Here is a 23,564-nt window from a genome sequence, read left to right as displayed (position 1 = left end):
TCTATGCTGTTTCTACTGGAACGTCTAAACTTCAGTGCCAGTGCCTACTGCAAGGCTGATTCATCTGTATGCTTGTCCCGTCGTGGAAGTCAGCACTACTGGAAAAGTGGAATACTCCACATCAGTTTCCTCTGAAGGAATAGACCATCGGACTTTTGATTCTAGACTCTGAACTCGTGGAACAATAATTCTTATTTTGTCTGTGGTCTTTGCCTTGTATGCCTGTCTTTCCCTTATCTCTCTCTTTTATTGTGAATGTACGGGGACTATGTACAAACCCCTTTCCTGCGTTTTAGAAATAACTAACCCTCTGATTTTATCCTATCTCGACTTAGCTGTAGGGTTATTAATGGAGGATTGTATCACTCCAAAAACTGAAAGGTTGGGGGAAAATACATCATCACTTAGAAAAGGGAAATCAAAAACACCTTTTTACGGATGGGTGGGTGAGGAGAAATCAGGGCTCTTTAACTTAAACTGCCCCCTCCTGTCCGTGACACATGGAACAAAAGTCAAAGAGAGTGGGAATGGACCAATGCTTTGTTCCTTTACTATCATTACCATTCACTCTGCCTTTTGTTCCATGACATCTTTGTAATTTAATCTCCCTGTCCTCTAACCTATCCCTGACCTTCCCTTTTTGCTTCACCTGACCCTCACCCTTTTTCAGCAGCACAAAGCCCATCACATTTCTGCCTCTTCAGTTCTGAGGAAGTTATATTGGACTCATTAGTTGAGATGTCTTGAATAAGAGGTCATAGATACAAATCTAAACTTAGATTTAGTTCAAGGAGCAACAGAAACATTTTACACAGTTGTAGCTGGGTCATTCACCCACAGGGTGAGGGAAAAACTGTCTTGAATGGATAAGTGGATGAATGAAAAGGTAGTGAAGGGATATAGGAGCTGTGATTGAACAAATTATATATTTCTGTAGTTGCTGGTGTCTCTGGCAAGGCAGACATTTGTTGCCCTGTTCGTGATTTCAACTGAGTAGCTTGCTGGGTCACTTCAGAGGACAGTAGTGCTCAACCACCTTAGTGTGTGATTCCAATCCCACACTAAGGCCAGACTAGATAAGGACAGCATGTTTTCTTCTTTAAAAGACATTAATGAAGTAATTGTGCTTTAAAATGACAATCCAACTATTGCATGGTCAATTTTACTGATGTAAGCATTTTAAATGAGTAGAACTATTCGCTCACTTGGAGCGAAAATGCTGATATGGACTAGTTGAGCTCAGTGGCCCTGTTTCCATGTTCTAAATTTCATGTTTTTGTGTAAGCCTGTAAGTTTTTAAAAAAAAACTTTCAAGATCCCGATGCATCACATTTTAATGATTTTATGAACCCAGTCAGAATGGCATATTTCCATAATCCTTGTTGTGCAATTAAACCCACTCCTGGTTTAATTGTTATGACTTCTACTGTTAAGATGTCAAATGCCATCCATTAGAGGAAGTTTGAAATGTAATTGATTCATGACTGATCACTTTCTTCTTTTTTATGTATGTATAATAAAACAGCTGTCATCCCTCTAATTGTTTCCCCCCTCATAAATTTCTAGGTAGGATACCAGCAACATTGGTGCATTCACAGACAGTTTATCTCTCAAAACCTGCTACTTCCAGAGTTTACCCGGCCTTTTAATTACAGTGCAGTATAGGGATCCCAAAGTTGTTGTCCTTGAATTTTGAGCTAAAATCCTTTCAGAAGAAAAGCCTTATGAATTGGCTGCAGCTGCCATTCTTACAAGTCTGCTATTAAACCACCTTCAGTATTGGTTGACAGGTTTCCTAATTAATATGACCTCTTGCCTTATTGTGCCAACCTATAACTTGTCCTCTGTTAAAAGGCAATTTTTGTTCAAGTTTCCCTAATTCCGTTATATCAGCCCAACAGTGGGTTCCATAATTCTATAGTATTCTGACATCTTAAGCATTTAATTGACAGTTCTTTGTACTTCATATGTCAATCTTCTACAGTTTCAGATTATTGGTGGGCCAAATCTGGTGTGTGTTTTCTTGATTGAATTTTTTGAGGAGGTGACCAGGTGTGTAGATGAGGGTAGTGCAGTTGACGTAGTTTATATGGATTTTAGCAAAGCCGTTGACAAGGTCCCACATGGGAGACTTATAAAGAAGGCAAAGGCACATGGGATACAGGGTAATTTGATAAGGTGGATTCAAAATTGGCTTAGTTGTAGGAGGCAGAGGGTGATGACAGAAGGATGCTCCAGTGACTGGAAGCCAGTGTCCAGTGGCGTATCACAGGGATCGGTGCTCGGTCCCCTGTTATTTGTCATTTATATAAACGACATAGATGACTATGTGGGGGGTAGGATTAGTAAGTTTGCGGATGACACAAAGATTGGCCGGGTGGTTAACAGTGAGGTTGAGTGTCTTGGGCTACAGGAAGATATAGATGGGATGGTCAAATGGGCAGATAAGTGGCAGATGGAATTTAACCCTGAAAAGTGTGAGGTGATACACTTTGGAAAAAGTAACTTGACAAGGAAGTATTCAATGAACGACACGGCACTAGGAAGTTCTGAGGAACAAAGGGACCTTGGCGTGTGTGTCCATAGATCTCTGAAGGCGGAGGGGCATGTTATTGGGGTGGTGAAAAAGGCATATGGGACACTTGCCTTTATCAATCGATGCATAGATTACAAAAGTAGGGAGGTCATGTTGGAGTTGTATAGAACCTTAGTGAGGCCACAGCTGGAGTACTGTGTGCAGTTCTGGTCGCCACATTATAGGAAGGATGTTATTGCACTGGAAGGGGTGCAGAGGAGATTCACCAGGATGTTGCCTGGGATGAAATATTTAAGTTTTATGAAGAGAGTTTGGATAGACTTGGGTTGTTTTCGTTGGACCAGAGAAGACTGAGGGGCGACCTGATCGAGGTGTACAAGATTGAGGGGCATGGACAGGGTGGATAGGGAGCAGCTGTTCCCCTTAGTTGAAGGGTCAGTCACAAGGGGGCATAAGTTCAAGGTGAGGCGCAGGAGGTTTAGGGGGGATGTGAGGAAAAATATTTTTACCCAGAAGGTGGTGACAGCCTGGAATGCACTGCCTGGGAGGGTGGTAGAGGCGGGTCATCCTTTAAAAAGTACCTGGATGAGCACTTGGCACGTCATAACATTCAAGGCTATGGGCCGAAGGGCCTCTTCTGCATTGTGATTCTGTGGTTGACTTGTTGTGTGGATTAATTTCTCTTTATTTGGTGGCCTAGCAGTTATGTGGTTAATGCTACCCTGCAAGGGTCTTTTACATTTTAACAGTGGGAAATAACATTGAGCATTTGGGAAAATGTCCAGTTAAAAAATTTCCATAAGTAGTATAAACTTTGCATTTGGTAACTGAATTCATGCTGTTATCTTGGCTATGTTTATTTGCAACCATTGCTGTTCCAAAATATATGACTCACTTTACTCAAAGTAGAGATGGTGTATTGCAATCCCCTGCTTGCCTTCGGGAAATTCAGTTGGAGAATAAGCACTCCATGAAGCCCACGTGAAAACTGAAGCAAAAGCTGATCAAGTAATATGTATTTAGGATTGGAATTGTCTTCAGTTAAAGTTTCGAGTCCGTATGACTCTTCAACAGAACTAAGTTTACTTAGTTCTGTTGAAGAGTCATACGGACTCGAAACGTTAACTGTGTTCCTCTCCGCAGATGCTGCCAGACCTGCTGCGTTTTTCCAGGAATTTTTATTTTTGTTTTGGATTTCCAGCATTCGCAGTTTTTTGCTTTTATCATCCTAACCCTTGGCTTTGTGTACTTATGACGAATTGGTGAGGTGTTTCAGTCGTTACAGAGGTGGGTTTCACTCATACCTGAGCTGCTCTAATTTTTATTTTTCAATGAAATTCTTCCATAAGCAAGGCTTTTTTTTAAATCATATGCAGACATTTCTGTGTGTGTGACTTCCCCTGTTTTCCTTTTGTAGATACTGATCTTTAAGACAGGAAGAATACTTTTGATCAATGGTACAAATGTGTGCCAAATATTAATATCTTTCATGTTTTAACAGCGATGGAACATTCTCAGCTGTTAAGAGTTGAGGTGGTGATTTTTATAGAGGTCCAAAAGACTACATTGTTACAACCAAGTTAGGAGGGGTGAACTGACGACTCACTTTGTCCACTCCTGAGATGGTTTATAATAGTTTGAATTTTAAAGGGGAGATGACATTGCCAATTAAATATAGCTCAGTGCATGAAATCAGCCAGGTTCATAAGTTAACAAGTAGTTTTAGCAATAAAACTAACTCAGTTCAGAAAATATGCAGAAATTAATAGCTTTTTAAAAAAAACACACACAAGTATGCCCAAAAAGATAGGGAAAAAAATATTCACAGCTTGTCCAGGTGCCTGTTTACAGCTGAAGGGCCACTTTCCACAGTAGCTGCTGATACAGGGGTTCCTCTCAGGAGCAGTCACTCTGCAGTCAGAGCTGTTGATTCTCTTTTCTTTTGGAGACAGTGGTGTTGATTTGGATTCCTCCTTTAAGAACTCTTGGTTCGCAACAATGAGATCTTCTGATTGGTTTTCAAACCACAAACAGCTCAGCTTTGAGAGGTTTCAGAAGAAGAGTTGGAGGGGGTGGGGTAAGGTTGCTGCCCTTTTTATCCCTGTGGCAGAGTCTGTCAGTTCAAATCCAGTATATTTCACCCATGAGCTGGATCAAATGACCTCTCCAGTTTCAATCTGGGCTTATTTTAGCCACTGTCTCAGAGCCCCGTAGACTGTCTCTCCATGAAGTAGCTTGTGTCCTTCACAAATGCAACATAGTAGCTGCTGTAGGCCAGTATTCTATATAACACATCTCTGGGATAACTTTCAAAGACTTGAAATTACAGTGGGACTATTATTGGTACTGAGCTAACTAAAATAAAGCAGGTTGGCATTGGAAGAATATAATGCAAGTCCAATATGAATGTTTAACATATCCACCTGGAAATCTACCTGACAATATGGAAAATTGCCCAAGCATGTCTTGTCCACAAAAACCAGGACAAATCTAACCTGGCCAATTACCACCCCATCAGTCTGATCTCAATCATTAGTAAAATGATGGAAGGGATAATGAACAGTGCTTTCAAGTGGTTCTTGCTTAGAAATAACCTGCTCACTGATGCTTGGTTTGGATTCCACTAGGATCACTTATCTTCTGACCTCATTATAGTCTTGGTTCAAACATGGACAAAAGAGATGAACTCCAGAGGTGAGGCGGGAGTGACTGCCTTTGACATCAAGGCAGGATTTGACGGAGTGTGGCATCAAGGAGCTCTTGTAAAGCTGGAGTCACTGGAAACAGTGGGAGGGAGGGAGGGGGGTGGGGGTGGGGGGGGAAAAGAGGGAATCGCTTCGTTGTGGTTGTTGGAGGTCAATCATCTCAGTTCCATGAGGACATCACTGCAGGAGTTGCTCAGGGTAGTGCCTGAGGCTCAACCATCTTCAGCTGCTTCATCAATGACCTTCTTTCCACCATAAGGTCAGAAGTGGGGATATTCACTGATGATTGCACAATGTTCAGCACCATTCATGACTCCTCAGATACTGAAGCAGTCCATATCCAAATGCAGCAACACCTGGACAATATCTAGGCATGGGCTGACAAGTGGCAAGTAATATTCGTGCCACAAGTGCCAGGCAATGACCATCTCCAACAAGACAGAATCTAACCATCACTCCTTAACATTCGGTGGCTTTGCCATCACTGAATTCCCCACCATCAACATCCTGGGGGTTGCCATTGACCAGAAATTGAACTGGACTAGCCATATAAATACTGTGACGACAAGAGCAGGTCAGAGGCAAGGAATGCTGTGGCAAGTAACTCAACTCCTGACTCCCCAAAACCTGTCCAGCATCTACAAAGCACGTCAGGAGTGTGATGGAATACTCTCCACTTGCCTGGTTGAGTGTAGCTCCAACAACACTCTAAGCTCGACACCATCCAGGACAAAGCGGCTCGCTTGATTGGCACTCGATCCACGAGCATTCATTCCCTCCAGCACCGACAAACAGTGGCAGCAGTGTGTACCATTTACAAGATGCACTGCAGCAACTCACCAAGGCTGCTTAGGCAGCCCCTTCTACAGCCGCTACCATCTAGAAGGACAAAGGCAGCAGATGCATAGGAACGTCACTCCCTGGAAGATCCTCTCAAAGCAGCACACCATCCTGACTTGGAAATATAACGCTGTTGCTAGGTCAGAATCCTGGAACTCCCCCCCACACCACGAACAGCAATGTGGGTGTACAGCGGTTCAAGAAGGCAGCTCACTACCTTCTCAAGGGCAATTGGGGATGGGCAATAAATGCTGGCCCAGACAGCGAAGCCCATATCCTGTGAATGAATAAAAAAAATCCAACATTAAAAGTGCATGGAAATAGACTTCACATGCCATAACTGAAAATCATTTAAAATGAAAAGTAGCTGAAGTGAGGCTGAATGAAACTGCTGTGTATGCTGTCATCTAGTGTTCAGTTTTGGAATTATACAGTTTAGGAATAATAAAGCTGGTCAAGTGAACAACTATTAACTTGATTTCTTTTGCAACCTTTATTGTAGCAGCATCCCAAGAGGCTGAATGTGTACTGATTAGGGTTAGAAGACATGGCCAAAAGTATGGCCCAAGTGTGGTTTCTGAGGACTCTGACAAAGGTCAGGTGAATGATGCCAATGCAGAAGAGCAAGAGAGAGCTCCATCATGTCAGGTAGAGACGGCTGAAAGCTTTGCAATTGACAGTGGTGGGAGGGGTTGGGAGAATAGAAAGGATACACAAGTCAGAGTTGAATGACCGAAAGACATTGATTGGGATGTAAGGCTGAATGAGACTGCAGAGTTAGGGTGAGACCTGGAAGATTTGTAAAGCAGCACAAAGATTTTGAATTCCATGCATTGAGGGGAGCAGTGAACAGGTGGAGATTGGCGTAAACAAATATAGGAAGCTAAATTTGAGTGTATTGCAGGGTGGAAGCTGGCAAAATCAACAAAGAGTATTGGAGAAAGAGACTTGAAAGTATAATAGGCATGAATTGCTTTTTGAAGTAGTGGTTAAGATAAGGGTTTGAAAATCTGCTCCAGTTGACCAGGACAGTGAGGCTGCATATTATTGCATTTGGCTCAAGTGAGTTGCAGGGGAGGTGAGTAAATGTTCAGACACACAGATTGTGATTATGGATTGGATAGAGGTAGCAGTTTGATAGATGGTAATTTGACCCCATTCCAGCACATCATGATGTTGAGGGGAAACATGAACAAAGAATGAGAGGGTAAAGAGTGTAACATTAGTCATCTGAGGTAACTATGCAAGGGCAAGAGATGATGCCGCCATGAGAAATGTAGAAAAAAGCACAAGGGTGACAGGTGAACAGTATTTAATGAAAGTTAGGATTCAGACAGCTAAGTTTTGCATGAGCTGAACTTTACAGAAGGTGGAAGATGAGGGTAGGCCAGGAGAGCATTGGAACAGTTGAGTCAGGTGGCAACGAAAGCCTGGCTAAGGAAATAGAAACAGAAAATGCTCAGCAAGTCTGGCAACATCTGTGAAGAGAGAAACCAAGTTAAAATTTCAGGTTAATTACTTTTATTTAGAACTGGGAAAAATTAGAGACGTAATAGATATTAAACAAGTGGATGGGGGAGGGCAGGAAAAAGAACAAAAGGAAAGGCCTATGATCGGGTGGAAAGAAGGAGAGATTAAATGACAAAAGATTTCATGGTGCGTGGCCAAAAGTGGTAATGGGACAAATAAAGAAACAAAAGATGTCTAGAGGAAGTGTGAACGGTGGAATAGTGAACAGCTGCAATCTGCAAGAGAAAAAAACAGAGTAAGAAACCAAAATCAGCAGTGTTATGATGTGACAGATATGTGCCAGGCAGACCAAATCCACCAGGGAAACTTGGTCACGCTATCACAATGGTTTTGCAATTTGTATTTTTCATGAGATGTGTGCACTGAATTCAGAGGTAATAAGTCCGCCAAGACTTTGAGATTTCAAAAATTAAATTAAAATATTTATTAACAAAATATAAAAGATTTCAAAAACATACATAAGACTACAATTACTACTATAATAACTCCTAAAATTCCTAATTAACCTGACTCCCAGTTACACTGCCTTTAAGGCACCAGTCCAGAATAGATTTTAGATTTAAAACAGAAGCAGCAAGTTAACACCATACCACTTGACAGAGGAATTCCAAATGGCTTTTTCCCAACTTCAGTTTTGTTATATAGCAGACATATGCATAAATGCTGGAGGCATCATTAAGGCTATTTTACGCACTCCTGTTAGATCTTACATGGCCTTCTGACACACTGCCTTTCATCCTACTTTATGTATGTTTCTCTCTTAATATGTACATTTTATTGTTATATATGTCTTTGAAACAGTATTTTCCTCATAATGTAGCAACTTTCATGTTGCCAATATATTGTCGGTAATCTTTGGGAAAAATAAACAGATGTTTTAGCTTTGCTTATCTGGCTAGTTGTAAACAGACTAAGATCCCTTTGAAATCCAAATATCTTTATTTAACTAAAAATGCAAATTCCCTTCATGCTTACATGCTAAGCCAGCATCCATGTTTACTCATTAGCATGTCAAGCACTTAGTTCCTTTTGATGATTTCAAGCTTACGGTCTACTTTATTCCAAATGTTATTAAATCACCCAGAGACCCAACTATACTTTACCCCATACACCTACCTCACAATAAACCAGAAAAATATGAAGAAAAATATTATACTTTCGTCACAAAAGGAAGAGGGAAAAAATGGGGGCAGAAATAACGATCTGAAGTTGTTGAACTGTGTTGAATGCAGAAGGCTGTTAAAAGATGAGGTTCTGTAACTTGAGCCTACATGGCTAAGTGATTCCACAACCAATGGATCAGATCTAAGCTCTGCAGTCCTGCCACATTCAGTCACGAATGGTGGTGGACAGTTGAACAACTCACTGGAGAAGGAGGCTCCACAAATATCCCCATCCTCAATGATGGAGGAGTCCAGCACATCAGTGCCAAAGATGAGGCAGAAGCATTCGCAACAATCTTCAGCCAGATGTGCTGAGTGGATGATCTACCTCTGCCTCCTCCGGAGGTCCTCAGCATCAGATGCCAGTCTTCAGCCAATTCAATTCACTCCACATGATATCAAGAAAAGGCTGAAGGCACTGGACGCTGCAAAGGCTATGGGCCCTGACAATATTCTGGCAATAGTAGAGAAGACTTGTGCTTCAGAACTTGCTGCACCCCCTAGCCAAGCTGTTCCAATACAGCTACAACACAGGCATCTACCTGGCAATGTGGAAATTGTCAGGTATGTCCTGTACACAAAAGGCAGGACACATTCAACCCAGCCAGTTATTGCTGCATCAGTCTGCTCTCCATCAGTGAAGTGATGCAAGGGGTCATCAACAGCGCTAACAAGCGGCACTTGCTTAGCAATCACCTGCTCACTGACGCTCTGTTTGGGTTCTGCCAGGATCACTCAACTTCTGACCTCGTTACAGCCTTGGTTCAAACATGGACAAAAGAGCTGAACTCTAGAAGGAAGGTGCAAGTGACTGCCCTTGACATCAAGGCAGCATTTGACAAAGTGTGGCATTAAGGAGCCCTAGCAAAACTGAAATCGATGGGAATTGGTGGGGGGGAAGTCTCTGCTGGTTGGAGTCATACCTAGCACAAAGGAAGATGGTTGTGGCTGTTGGAGGTCAATCATCTCAGTTTCAGGACATCACTGCAGGAGTTTCTCAGGGTAGTGTCCTTGGCCCAACCATCTTCAGCTGATTTACCAATGAACTTCTTTCCATCCTAAGGTCAGAACTGGGGATGTTCACTGATTAAGAGGGAGGCGGTGGTATAGTGGTGTTGTCACTGGACTGGTAATCCAGGGTAATGCGCTGGGGACCCGGGTTCGAATCCCACCACGGCAGATGGTGAAATTTGAATTCAATAAAAGTCTGGCAAAAAACCATTGCCGATTATCATAAAAACCCATCTGATTCATCTGCCGCCCTTACCAGGTCTGGCCTACATGTCACCCCAGACCCACAGCAATGTGGTTGACTCTTAAATGCCCCTTGAACAAGGGCAATTAGGAATAGGCAACAAATGCTGGCCTAGCCAGCAACGACCACATGAATGCGCAAATTTAAAAAAAAATCAATGTTCATCATTCACAAAGCAGTCCAAATGCAGCAAGACCTGAACAATATCCGGGCTTGGGCTGACAAGTGGCAAGTAACAAACACGCCATACAAGTGCCAGGCAATGACCATCTTCTTCAACAAGAGAGAATCTAACGATTGCCCTTTGACATTCAAAATCATCACCATCACTGAATCCTCCATTATCAACATCCTGGGGATTACCATTGACTAGAAACTGAACTGGACTAGCCATATAAATACTGTGGCTACAAGAGCAGGTCAGAGGCTAGGAATCCTGCGAAGAGTAACTCACCCCCTGACTCCCCAAGGCCTGTCCACCATCTACAAAGCACAAGTCAGGAGTGTGATGGAATACTCTCCACATGCCTGGATGAGTGCAGCTCCAACAACACTCAAGGAGCTTGACACCATCCAGGACGAAGCAGCCTGCTTGATTGGCACCCCTTCCACAAACATTCACTGCCTCCACCACCGACAAACAGTGGCAGTAGCATGTACCATCTACAAGATGCACTGCAGAAACTCACCAAGGCTCCCTAGGCAGCATCTTCCAAACCTGCGACCACTACCATCTAGCAGGACAAGGGCAGCAGATAGATGGGAACACGACCATCTGGAAGTTCCCCTCCAAGCCGCTCACCATCCTGACTTGGAAATATATCACCATTCCTTCGCTGTCACTGGGCCAAAATCCTGAACCTCCTCCCCTAACAGCACTGTGGGTGTACCAATGCCACATGGACTGCAGTGGTTCAGGAAGGCAGCTCACCACCACCTTCTCAAGGGCAATTTGGGATGGGCAATTAATGCCGGCCTAGCTAGTGACACCCACATCCCGTAAATGAATAAAAAAGCACTGAACAGGTGTGGCAGTACCTGTGAAGAGAGAAAGAGTTAATGATTTGGCTTGATGACCTTTTGGAATTGGTGTGAGTGAAAAGTTACCGACTTAAACACTAATTCTGTTCCTCTCTAACTCTGTTCCTCTCTCCAGAGATGCTGCTAAACCGACTGAATATTTCCAGCATTTTCTGCTATTTAACATTTTGTCGACACTATTGGGATTTGTTTTCTAATCTATTTCATGTTCCCAGCATCTTCAGTATTTTTCTTTTTCCCCTAATGCAAACAACCTGATTCAGTCTCAGACAGTTGGTAGAGAGTGAAATGGAATTGGTGGCTAGGGAACAAAGTTTATGACTGGGCTGAAGACAGAGGCTTCAGTTGTCCCAGTTTTTCAATGAAGTGCCTGATCTCCAATTCTGGAGTTTGGACAACCAGTGTGACAGATCAGAATATGGAGGGGTAGAGAGAGGTGGCGAAGTAGAGCTGGGGTTTGCCAGTGTATAGGTGGAATCAGATGGGTTTTCACACCATGGTGCCAAGGGACAGAAGTTGGATCAGAAATATGGGACCAAGGATAGATACTTGGGAAAACTCCAGTGGTAACTGTATGGGAGCAGGAAGAAAAGCTATTGGAGGAGATTCCCTAGCTGCAGTGAAGTCAGGTGAGGGCACTGAGCTGCACAACAGAGAGGCGTTGGAGGGGGATGGTGTGATTCAGCATCCGAAACTGTAGACAAGTCTAAAAGGATGAGGAGTGATGGTCTACCATGGTCACAGTCATATAGGATGTTATTTGTGGTTTTGAGGAACATTTCATTGCTGTGGTGGGAGCAGCAACCAGATTGGAAAGGAAACATGGAGTTGTTGGGAAGATCTTAGGAGGCGGGAACATGTTCATGGACTTGGGAGAGGGAAGGGAGATTGGAGATGTGGTAATTTGCAAGGACAGAGGGGTCAAGGGTGGGTTTTTTTTTGAGGAGTAGTAGGATGGCAGGGGGAAGTACCAACAGGATGGGGTGAGTTAACAATATCGGGCAGCATGGGGACCAGGAAGGAAAGTTAAGTGATCAGCGGTTTGGTGAGAATAGGGCTGCAAGAGTGGTAGGTGGGTCTTGGGGCTGAGATGAACTCTGAAAAGATAGGAGAGGAGTTGAGAGAGAAATTAGAGAAAAGTGCAAGTTTCTAAAATTTGGCTTTGTGGGCTTGTGGAATGTCGGGATGAGGTAGAGGATCTGAATGATCTCAATCTTAAGGGAAAAGGAACTCAATTAGCTTCTCATACATTATTTAATGTCTCCTTTGACTTTACTTATTTCCACAAAATAAAAGGTGTCTCCAAGGGAACCCATATGGGTCCTAGCAATGCCTGCCTTTTTGTGGGATATATGGAGCATTCTTTGTGCAGTCCTACTCTGGTGTCCTCCCCCACCTCTCTTACCAGTACATTGGTTATATCAGAGCTGGATGTTGCTGAAAAGAACGCCAAACGGAAGAGCGCCAAATTTCAGTCTATCACAGTTGATACCACAAGAGAAGAGGGTGCTAATTGGTTGGCAAGTTGACTGATTAATTGCCAGCGTGTTACCGTGGGGAAAGCAGTGGGAAACTATAGGCTCCCCAAGCTCCTGGGTAATTCAAAAAGGCATAAGGCTTGAACATATTCCTTATGTTTGCAGAGAATGAGTCCATGTATATGCATGGATGTAACTTGCAGAACTCGATGGTGCATAGGGAATTGTGTGTCTTGCACATGAGTGACATGAAGTTACTATGCAGGTTCAGCAAGTGATTAGGAAGGCAAATGGGATATTGGCATTTATCGCAAGGGATATGGAATATAAAAGTAGAGAAGTTTTACTGCAGCTGTACAGGGCATTGGTGAGACCACATCTGGAGTCCTGTGTACAGTTTGGGTCGGTTTATTTGAAAAAATATGTAATTGCGTTAGAAACAACTCAGAGAAGGTTCACTCGACCCCTTCCTTGGATGAGGGACTTCTCTCATGAAGCAAGGTTGATCAGGTTGGGCCTAAAATAATTGGAGTTTAGAAGAATGAGAGATGAACTTATTGAAACATATACCATCCTGAGGAGTGTGATAGGGCAGATAACAGGAGGGTGTTTTAAGACAGAGATGAAGGGAATTGCTTTCCCCCAATGGGTTGTTAGACTGTGGAATTCTCTCCCCCAGAAGGCAGTGGAGGCTGGGTCATTGAATTTATTCAAAGCTGAGTAATAGAGATTTTTGATAAGGAGTCAAGGGTTATGGGGCAGACGGCAAAGTGGAGTCCAGACCACAACCAAATCAGCCATGATCTTACTGAATGGCAGAGCAAGATTGAAGGGCTGAATGGCCTGCTCCTTCTTCTAAGTCCTATGTTCCTCTGTTCATTTCTAGCAAACGTAAATGACCATGTTATGAGATTGACTGACTGAATTCCTTAAATTGGCTGTTAGTGTAGCTATTAGCGCACACAGGATTATTCAACATGTGCTGCCCAGTTGTCGAATAACATGTAACAGCACACATTTTGTTTTGGATTGTGCAAATGTGGCTGGTTGAGTATGGTCTATACTCTGCAGATCATGAAGCATCATGCTGTTTGATTCGATCAGCCAGTTGCTGGGACATGTGGCCTACGTACCTAGCATCACACTGGCACTGAAATTCATGTACGATGTTGCTCAGTTGTGTGGTAGGCAGAGAGTCGTCTTGGACAGCAGAATCATGTTCATGGAAAATACCACTCGTGGCCACTGCATGGTAGCAATGTGGAATGGCTTCCTTAATCTGTTGTTCAGATTTTTACGATGCTTTACCTTTCCAGGGTCGTTTGAGGTAGACCAGGCATTTTTCAGCTCTGAAAATGGTGGCTTTGGCCCATTTGAAAGCCTGGGGAGCCTATGGTTCCCCGTTGCTTTCTCATGGCAAAGCCTTGGCCAGTAGAGTTGACTTGTCAGCCAGCCAGCACCCTTCCCTTTTGTAGTATAATTTGTTGTGATCAATCGAAATTTGGCATTCTTGCGTTTGTACTAATGACTGAAGTCAAAAAGCTTTGATAACATGTCTCTCTTTTCAGCAATATTCAAGTTCTGTACTATCAAGCAATTGAATTAGCTAGGAAGTAGAATAGAGTCTGCACTGAGAGCTGGTGAATGAGGGAGTTTTAAGGGTTAATTCCTATCTAAAATCTAGTTTTTTGTCTTTGTTCTTTAATTTAGCAATTAACTAAAAATAACTCCTTAAGTTAAGAGAAGTTAAGTTTTTTATTCTAGCCTTAAAATGGGTATACAAGGTCTGAGAGCAGCTGCAGCTAGCTAATTAGGCAGCTAGCTTAGATTGGCTTTCAGAAGCTTGAATTGGTTGTTTTTGAGAAAGTATAAAAACACACCTTCCTCAGTGCTGGTTTCATCTGCATTGAGTGGCTGCTTCAAGTGCACAGAGTATAAAGTGGGAGTTTGGTGAGTGAGTTCAGTGAAGAGGGGAAGGAGATGGTCCTTTCTTTTTCTACGTTTTTCAGCCTCCAATAGCTGGCTCTTACTTCGGTACAGGGGAAGAAGCTGATTGGTGAGTAACTGGTAATTATTCTACTTACACTAACTTTAAAAACGATTGATTACAATTAGTATATGGCAGGTCAGCTCAGCTTAGTGGAATGTACATCCTATGGCATATGGGAAGTCATGGACACACCATGTGTCCTAAATAAACACACCTGCAGGAAGTGTCACCGGCTGCGGAAGCTTGAGTTCCAGGTTTCTGAACTCGAGCGGCGGCTGGAGTCTTTGTTGTGCATCTGCAAGGCTGAGAACTATGTGGATAGCATGTTTAGGGAGGTGGTCACACTGCAGGTTAGAAGTGTACAGGCAAAGAGGCAATGAGTGCCCACCAGGCAGTCGAAGAGAACCAGGCAGATAGTGCAGGAGTTCTCCGAGTCCATCTTGCTTGCTAATCAGTTTTCCATTTTGCATACTGGTGAGGGCAATGGTTCCTCGGGAATGAAGCCACAACAAAGTCCGTAGTACCATGGTTGGCTCAGCTGCACAGGAGGAAAGGGATAAGAGTGAAGAGCAATAGTGATGGGGGATTTCAATAGTCAGGGGATCAGACAGGCGTTTTCGCAGCAGTAAACATGACTCCAGGATGGTATGTTGCTTCCCTGGTGCTTGGATCAAGGGTGTCATGGAGCGGCTGCAGGGCATCCTTCTGGGGGAGGTAGTGGCCCACTTTGGTACCAATGACAGGTAGAAAAAAGGATGAGGTCCTGACAGCAGATTTTAGGGAGCTAGGAAGTAAATTAAAAAGCAGAACCTCGAGCAGTAATGTCAAAATTACCCCCAGTGCCACGTGTTAGCGAGCATAGGAATAGGAAGATTGATTGATTTGAACGCGTGGTTGGAGAATTGGTGTAGGAGGGAGGGCATCAGATTTCTGAGGCATTGGGACCTGTACAAGCTGGACGGGTTATACTTTAACAGGACCAGGATTGATATCTCTCAGGATATGCTAGTGCTTAAGAGGAAGGTTTAAACTAGTTTGTCAGGGGGGTGGGAACCTGAGAGGTAGCTCAAATTGGAAGGAAGTAAAGCCAGGAACAGGAAGTAGAAGCAAAGACGAAACAAGGGCGAGCATCAACTAGGTGTCATATGCGGAATAATGACAAAAAGACTAAGTCAAGGGCATACGACCTGAATGCACACAGCATTTGCAACAAGGTAGTTGATTTGAAGGCACAAACAGAGGTAAGTGGGTATGATCTGATTGCCATTACGGAAACATGGCTACAGGATGACCAAGACTGGGAACTGAATATTCAAGGATATTCGACATTTAGGAAGGACAGGCAAAACGGTAAAGGAGGCAGTGTTGGGATGGGATCGGTATATTAGTAAAGGAGGATCTCAGATCAGAAGAACAAAATGTGGAACTTGTTTGGTGGAGCTAAAAACAGCAAGGGGCAGCACACATTGATAGGACTGGTTCAGAAGCCATCAAACAGTCATGATAGTTTGGGGCATTGTTTTAATCAGAATTAGAGAAGCATGTAGCATGGGTAACACAGTAATCATGGATGACTTCAATCTGCATATAGACTGGGTAAACCTAATGAACACTAATATTGTGGAGAACGAGTTTCTGGAGTGTGTTCGGGATGGATTTCCACAGCAGTATGTTGAGGAACTAACTAGAGAACAGGCTATTTTAGATCTAGTATTGTGTAATGAGAAAGGGCTAATTAATCATCTTTTAAAAGAATCTTAAGGGATGAGTGACCATTATATGATACAATTTTCCATTATGTTTGAAGGTGAGGCAGTTCAATCTGAAGCCAGGGTATTAAATTTGAACAAAGGAAAATATGAAGGTATGAGGGGCAAATTGGCCGAGGTGGATTGGGAAGATGCATTAAAAGGTATGACAGTACATCAGTAATGAATAGTCCTTAAGGAATTATGACATTGTTTACAGCAACTATACATTCCTTCAAGGTACAAAAATCCAAAAAGAAAGATCAGTCAGGCATGGCTAACGAAGTTCAGGATTGTATAAGATGAAAAGAAAAGGTCTATAAAGTTGCCAGAAATAGTAGTAAACCTGAGGATTGGGAGCATTTTAGAATACAGCAAAGGAGGACCAAGAAACTAATAAAGAAAGGGAGAATAGAATATGAATATAAACTAGCAAAAAACATAAAAACAGACTGTAAAAGGTTCTGTAGATACTTAAAAAGGAAATGTTTGGCTAAGACAAATGTGGGCCCATTACAGGTAGAGTCAGGAGAATTTATAATGGGGGGGATAAAGAAATGGCAGAGAAACTAAATGATTAGTTTGTGTCTGTCATCACAAGAAATCTCCCAGAATTAGAGATCCAAGGGACTAGGGAGAATGAGGAATTGAAGGAAATTAGTATTAGTAAGAAGGTTGTATTAGAGAAGGTTGATAAGTCACTGGGACCTGATGATCTACATCCCAGGATGTTGAAAGAGGGAGCTGTGGAGATAGTGATGCATTGGTAATCATGTTCCAAAATTCTGTGGATCCTGGAACGGTTCCTGCAGATTGCAAGGTAGCAAATGTCATCCCACTATTTAACAAGGGAGAGAGAAAACAGGGAACTACAGACCTGTTAGTCTTACATCAGTAGTAGGGAAAATGCTAGAATCTAATCTAAAGGATGTGATAAATGGGCACTTGGATAATAATCTGACTGGGCATAGTCAACATAGATTTATGAATGGGAAATCGTGTTTGATGAACTTGTTGGGAGTTTTTTTGAGGATGTTACTAACATAGTTGATAAAGGGGAGTTGGTGGACGCAGTGTACTTTGATTTTCAGAAGACTTGTGATGAAGTCCCCACAGGAGGTTGGTTAGCAAAATGAAAGCACATGGGATAGGAGATAATATACTGGCATGGATTAAGGATTGGTTAACAGGCAGAAAACATACGAAAGAGTATGAATAAGTGAGTCATTCTTTGTGTTGGCAGGCTGTGACTCGTGGGGTACCGCGGCCCGGTACTTGGGGCCCCAGCTGTTCACAATATATATCAATGATTTGGATGTGAGGACCGAATGTAATATTTCCAAGTTCATGGATAACACGAAGCTAGGTGGGAATGTGTGTTGTGAAGACGATGCAAAGTGGCTTCAAGTGGATTTGGACCGACTTAGTGAGTGGGCAAGAACATGGCAGATGAAATATGTGCAAAAATATGAGGCTACCCACTTTGGTAGGAGGAGCAGATGTGCAGAGTATATTTTAAATGTTAAGAGATTAGAAACTCTAGGTGTGCAAAGGAACCTGGGTGTCCTCGTCAATAAGTCAGTGAAAGCTGACATGCAGGTCCAGCAGGCAATTAAGAAAGCTACTGGTATGTTAGCCTTAATCGCAAGAGGATTTGAGTAGCAAAGTCTTGCTTCAATTGTATAGAAGCTTGGTTAGACTGCACTTGGAGTATCGTGTGCAGCTTTGGTTCCCTTACCTTAGGAAGGCAATTATTGCCATAGAGTGAGTGTAACAAAGGTTCACCAGACTTGTTCCCACGATGGCAGGACTGTCCTGTGAAGGTAGATTGGGGAAACCGGGCCTGTATTTTCCAGTGTTTCAATAATGAGGTGATTTCGTTGAAACCTACAAAATACTTAAAAGGGATAGAAAGGGTAGATACAGGTAAGATGTTACCCCTGGTTGGGGAGTCTAGAACCAGGGGACACAATTTCAATATAAGGGGGAAGCCACTTAGAATCGTGACGAGGAGAAATTTATTTACTCCGAGCATTATGAATCTTTGAAATTCTGTACCCCAGAGGGCTGTGGAAGCTGTCATTGAGCTTGGCAGATTTCTAAATACCAATGACATGAAGGGATATGGGGATAGTGTGGGGGATAAAGGCACTGAAGTGGATGATCAGCCATGATCATATTGAATGGCAGAGCAGGCTCGATGGGCTGAATGGTCTATTCTCCTATGTTCCTATTCCTATGTTTCTAAAATATTTGTATTTCTTTAGTCCACCAAATCCACTTATGTTGTTGGTGCTGCTTAAGTCAACATGAGGTCTCTTGACACTGTTCACAAAATGTTGTGCTTTTGTGAATCCCTCCAAGGCCAATATATCCTTCCAAGGTGTGGTGCCCTTGTCTGCTCATGATAATTTGGGTGACCTAACCAGGGTTTTATATAGCTGAAGCATGGCTTCCACCTCCTTATATTCTCGGCCTCTAGATAGGAAGGCTGGCATTCCATTAGCCTTTTTGATTATTTTCTGCACTTATAGGCGATATCATATTTGCCTACATTGAAATTTATTTGCCACAGTTTTGCACATTTGTTTAATCTATCAATATCTCTTGTAATATTATGCTTCCATGTACACTGCTTACAATGGCACTTATCTCTGTGCTTTTGGCAAACTTGGATTTGTTTCTTTTTATCTGCTCATCCAAGTTGTTAATAAATACTATGAGAAGTTGAGGCCACAACACAGGTATTTGCAGGGCACCACTCATCACATTCTATCAATTAAAATGCTTGTCCATCATCCTTAATCTCCATTTCCTGCTTTTCTGCTAGTTCCCTAACCAGGTCAATAATTTGCCTTCAATTCCATGAACTTTCGCTAACCATCTCTTTTGGGCCACTTGATCAAATGCCTTCTGAAAGTCCATAACGTTGATAAACATTTTCCTGTCTGCTACTTCAAAAATATTCAATCAGGTTTTTCAGGCATGACCTATCCTTCACCAGATCCCACTGGCTGACTCTGATCACCTGCAAATTTTGAAGCTGTTCAGTCAACATATCCTTAATTATTGACTCTAGTATGTTTCCAACAACTTGTGGGGTGTCCATGACTAGGGACCTTATATTAAAGATGGTTACTAATTAATCCAACAGGGAATTCAGGAGAAGCATCTTTATTCGGAGAATAGAATATGGAATTTGGTGTGACATAGAATGTTTAAGGTGACCTAGCATAGATGATTTTAAGGGAAAGCTAGATAAATGCATGAGGAATAGAAAGATATGCTGAGAGCCTTTGATGAAGTGGGGTGGGGGAGGCAGCTCATTTTAACTTTAACACCAGCATCGACAAGTTGGATCAAATATCTCTCAATGTTTCCCTTTCATCTACATGGTTAATAATGCCATCTATCTTTGTGTCATCACATTTGGAAAAGTGGCTTTTTATCCCATATCTAAGTTAATAAATGTGGTGTAAATTCCTTGTGATCCTAAATTGAATTTTCGTAGAGATTGCTATAAAGAGGGAGTGATTTAATACTTAAGTTTTGTAAATGAAATTACTTCTAACCTGTCTTCAAATTTCATCTGTCTTGAAAATCAGAGAGAGGGAGAATTGCTCTGGCCTCATTTGTATAGTGACCTCATAAATGTATTTGATATCCCTCCGATCCCTTTGTACACCTCGAATGCTGCCAAAACCCTAATTCACGGGTAAGTACTTCAGAGTTTGAATTTATCCTCCTCCTTCTTTGACATTGTTCACAAGATAAAACTCTTGAAAAATGTCATAATACCTCATCCTTGCCAAATTCTACTGTCTGCCTAGGCCCATGAGAACTGACTTTAAGATCTTTCCCTTCAAATCCTTCCCTGTTCTCACTCTCTAATCTGAAAAATCTCCTCTGCACTTCCAACATTGGCTTCCCCCTCCTTGTCATTCATTGCATCAATGGTGCCAGCTCCTTCAGTCACTGTGCTCCTAACCTCAGACACGCCCTCCTCTGTTTTATCATAATCTCCCTAAACTTTTCCCCCTCTTCAAAATCATCTTGGGCCCATCTATTCAGTTGCATTTTTAGCCAAGTCCTTCTTGCTTATTTACTCTTTGCTCTTGCTTTGTAATAGCCCTTGTATGTCTCTGCTCACAAGGACTGCCATAGAAATGCTGCTTGTGATATTCAAAAGAGCATAGGTATAATAGCTTGGCACAGAGCTTGTTTTAAGTTTTCATTTTGACATTTTGTCAGTCCAAGTCTCAATACTGTGTGCATTTATCCTTACCACTTCTCACTAGAATTGGGGATACTCATCCCCACCCTCAATTCTATCCCAAACACATCATTTTAAAAATATATCAATATTGACAATGATATTCTGATTATGAAAATGTACTATTTTACATAGTAAAATTCATTGGTTTTGGGGAATGAATGATGTGGGAAATTTTGTCCCAGTTAGCATACTTGAAGAAATTAACTATTCCGTAGCCTGTGCCCTCTTCTGCAGTTTGAACCTTTTCCAACTTAGCAATTTACCTTTCACAGACCCATATTGTTTATTCCCTGGCACACTTAATTAACAGAGCCCCAGTCTAACAAGTAACTTTGATCATAGTGAATAGTTTACTGTAAAATATATAGAAAGACCATTGCAAATTCTGTCAAATACAGAAAATGCTGGAAAAACTCAACAGGTCTGGCAGCATCTGTGGGCAGAGAAACAAAGTTAATGTTTCAGGTTGATAACTTTTCATCAATACTTCAAAATCAGCCGAGCTGAAAAATACAAACACGATTCATCATCCCACTACCAGTAAGATTTAGCCTAGTGAAATTCTGCTTGTTCAAATAGATGCTTTTTTAAGAAAAAAGGAATCCAGTGTATAAATATCAGGTTTTACAGCCATAAATCAATTTCAGTTACAATCCAAGGCTACAACATGTTCTGTCAGTTTGGTTGATGGAAATTATTACTGCATCGTACTGCTGAATTACTGTTCTGAATTTATTTTCAAATAAAATGAGATGCTGAAACACAAACTTAAGCAAACTAACATACAGTACAGTTGGCAATGTACATCATATGCCACCTCGTTTGGTTGGTGAGAGAAGTCTAATTCTTTCTCTTGATGAAAGTCTCTAATTTGTAAATATACACTTCACAGGATGCTGTGACTAACCCAACTTCATCTGTAAAGGTACATGAAATAGAAATTGATTAATGACCATCAGTCATGATATTTATACATTTGATTCCTTCAAAAAAAAACCTACTTGAACAAGCAGAATTTGTACAGATTAACATCTTAGTAAACAGTGGGATGATGGCCTACAAATTATGTATATTCAGTGTTCATCCTTTTCAGACAGATTGATTTTTAACAACCTACATTTCACCATTGTGGGTTCATGTAAAATAGCCTAGTTGAGGTTCCATTTAAACTACTATGGGCTGTATTATGGCAGCCAAACATGAATAAAAAGCAGCAAAATTACATTTAGGTCAGAGTGAGGTGATGAAGTAACCATTTGATGAACTTCATTGATAGATGACAGAAATGGGTGAAGTGTTAATTAAACTAAACCATGTATTGCAGCTAATCTTGGCTATCCGCTGATGACACAATTTTGGTTCTTTGAAAATATGAGAGATTTCCCTAAGGCATGGTTGGAGGATGCCTTTTCTTGCAGATTTAACCTCCAATTTAGTAGCATATAAAACCAATGGCAAAAATTCCTATTTTTGTCGTGATCTTCCTGTATGCGGAGCAGGCTGGATGGGTCAAATGGTCCGTGCTTCCTATTTCTTATGTTCCTATGTCACACCACGACATAGGCCATATCACAATATTGTATTTTATATTTTGGTAAAGCTGGAATGTTTCTAGAGTCTTCAAAAGGGTTGATTGCTTAAACTGTTGCCAATTTCACAATATGGACTAACAGAAATTGTGTTTTAAGACACATCTTGTATGGCTTATATCCTAATTTGGTAAAGTTAGAGGTTTCTATTGATTTTAAATTTGAATTAAATTATACCTTTACTGAACTGCATTTTTTTTGCCTTTCAGTGAGGGTAATCGAAACCTTGAGCATTTAAACATTTCCTGGTGTGATCAGGTGACGAAGGATGGGATAGAGGCTCTAGTGGGAGGATGTAGTGGTCTGAAGGCCATGTTTTTGAGAGGGTGCACACAGGTTGGTAATTTTTATTTACCAATGTTTTTAAAGTAAATCGCATTCTTCTCATCCATTCAATCTCCACATACAATTGAATATACTGCCATACAATGAGAGGACATAACTGAGGAGCTGTTGATTTTAAGAACCTGGGCTAAACAGAGCCCACAATAGTCGGAAACTTTCTCTATCCTTGCTATATGTCTTAGTATCATTTTCAGTGTTTGCCTCTGTTGCTTTTCCCCTATGATTTTGTCACTTTAATTTACGTTAATTTGTGCTTTTGTATTATTCCCTTCCACAAAATTTGTGGAAGCTAAAACCTTGGTGTCCAAAGTCTCTGTATGATTGACTTGGAAAGTTTTTTTAAAAAAGGTGTCAGCTTCCAGCATGTGCTTCCTTGTTTTCATGTCCTGAGTCGATCTAGAGAACTCATTGTCGACTTTAACCAGTGCTGATGTACTGTTACACTGTTCCAAAATTGCCCTAAATCCCATCCAATGAGAAGTACTGATAAGATTGCTCCAGGTTTGAATCAGGCACTTCAATGATACTTAATAATGCTAGAATAAAATTGTTCAGATCTGTTGGAATTTCCTCAGGGAATAAGCAGTCGTGCAACCTCCACCTCAGGGTTCTGTACCTGATTCCATGCCGATCAACACTAGTGCAGTGACTAAGGTAGTTGAAACACCATGATTGATGCATTCTGTCATAGATTACCCACAAAGTACTCTGACTGCCAATGTCATCTGAGGTCAGCACGCTGTTGAATATTGTATTTATGTTGGCTAACTAAAAATTAGACATCGATATCACACTCCAGTTGTTGCACCAGAAATTGATCTTGGTGGCTGGCAACTACAACAATTGCTAATCCAAAACATTTGAAGGAAAGCTTTTTTGCTATCTCTTTGACCATATAAGGTTCAGCTTCTTATCGTAGGCCTCCCACAGTCTCGAGATGGTAGCCCGATGTAGATGCTCAAGCATACTGACACTGCCAGTTGTGTTTGCCAAAAAAAAATGCCTGCCCCCAGTTGTCCCAATAGAGATTACCACCATTAGCCATATATGGGGATATTAGGTCAGATT

The 23,564-nt window shown here is 41.7% G+C and overlaps 1 protein-coding gene across 1 annotated transcript in view; it reads left to right on the top strand.

Annotated features, from left to right (window-relative positions):
* Window positions 1–23,564, top strand: part of fbxl2 (F-box and leucine-rich repeat protein 2) — a 225,953-nt gene that overhangs the window by 109,316 nt on the left and 93,073 nt on the right. Inside the window, exon 8 of the mRNA XM_078540126.1 lies at window positions 22,361–22,487. Within this exon, the coding sequence (XP_078396252.1) occupies window positions 22,361–22,487 (127 nt within the window). The remainder of the gene's footprint in view (window positions 1–22,360; window positions 22,488–23,564) is intronic.

Source organism: Cetorhinus maximus, chromosome 4 (genome assembly GCF_964194155.1).
Source record: "Cetorhinus maximus chromosome 4, sCetMax3.hap1.1, whole genome shotgun sequence".
NCBI classification, from domain to species: Eukaryota; Metazoa; Chordata; class Chondrichthyes; order Lamniformes; family Cetorhinidae; genus Cetorhinus; species Cetorhinus maximus.
Note: the sequence above shows the minus strand (reverse complement) of the source record. Positions and strands in the feature narration are given on the sequence as shown.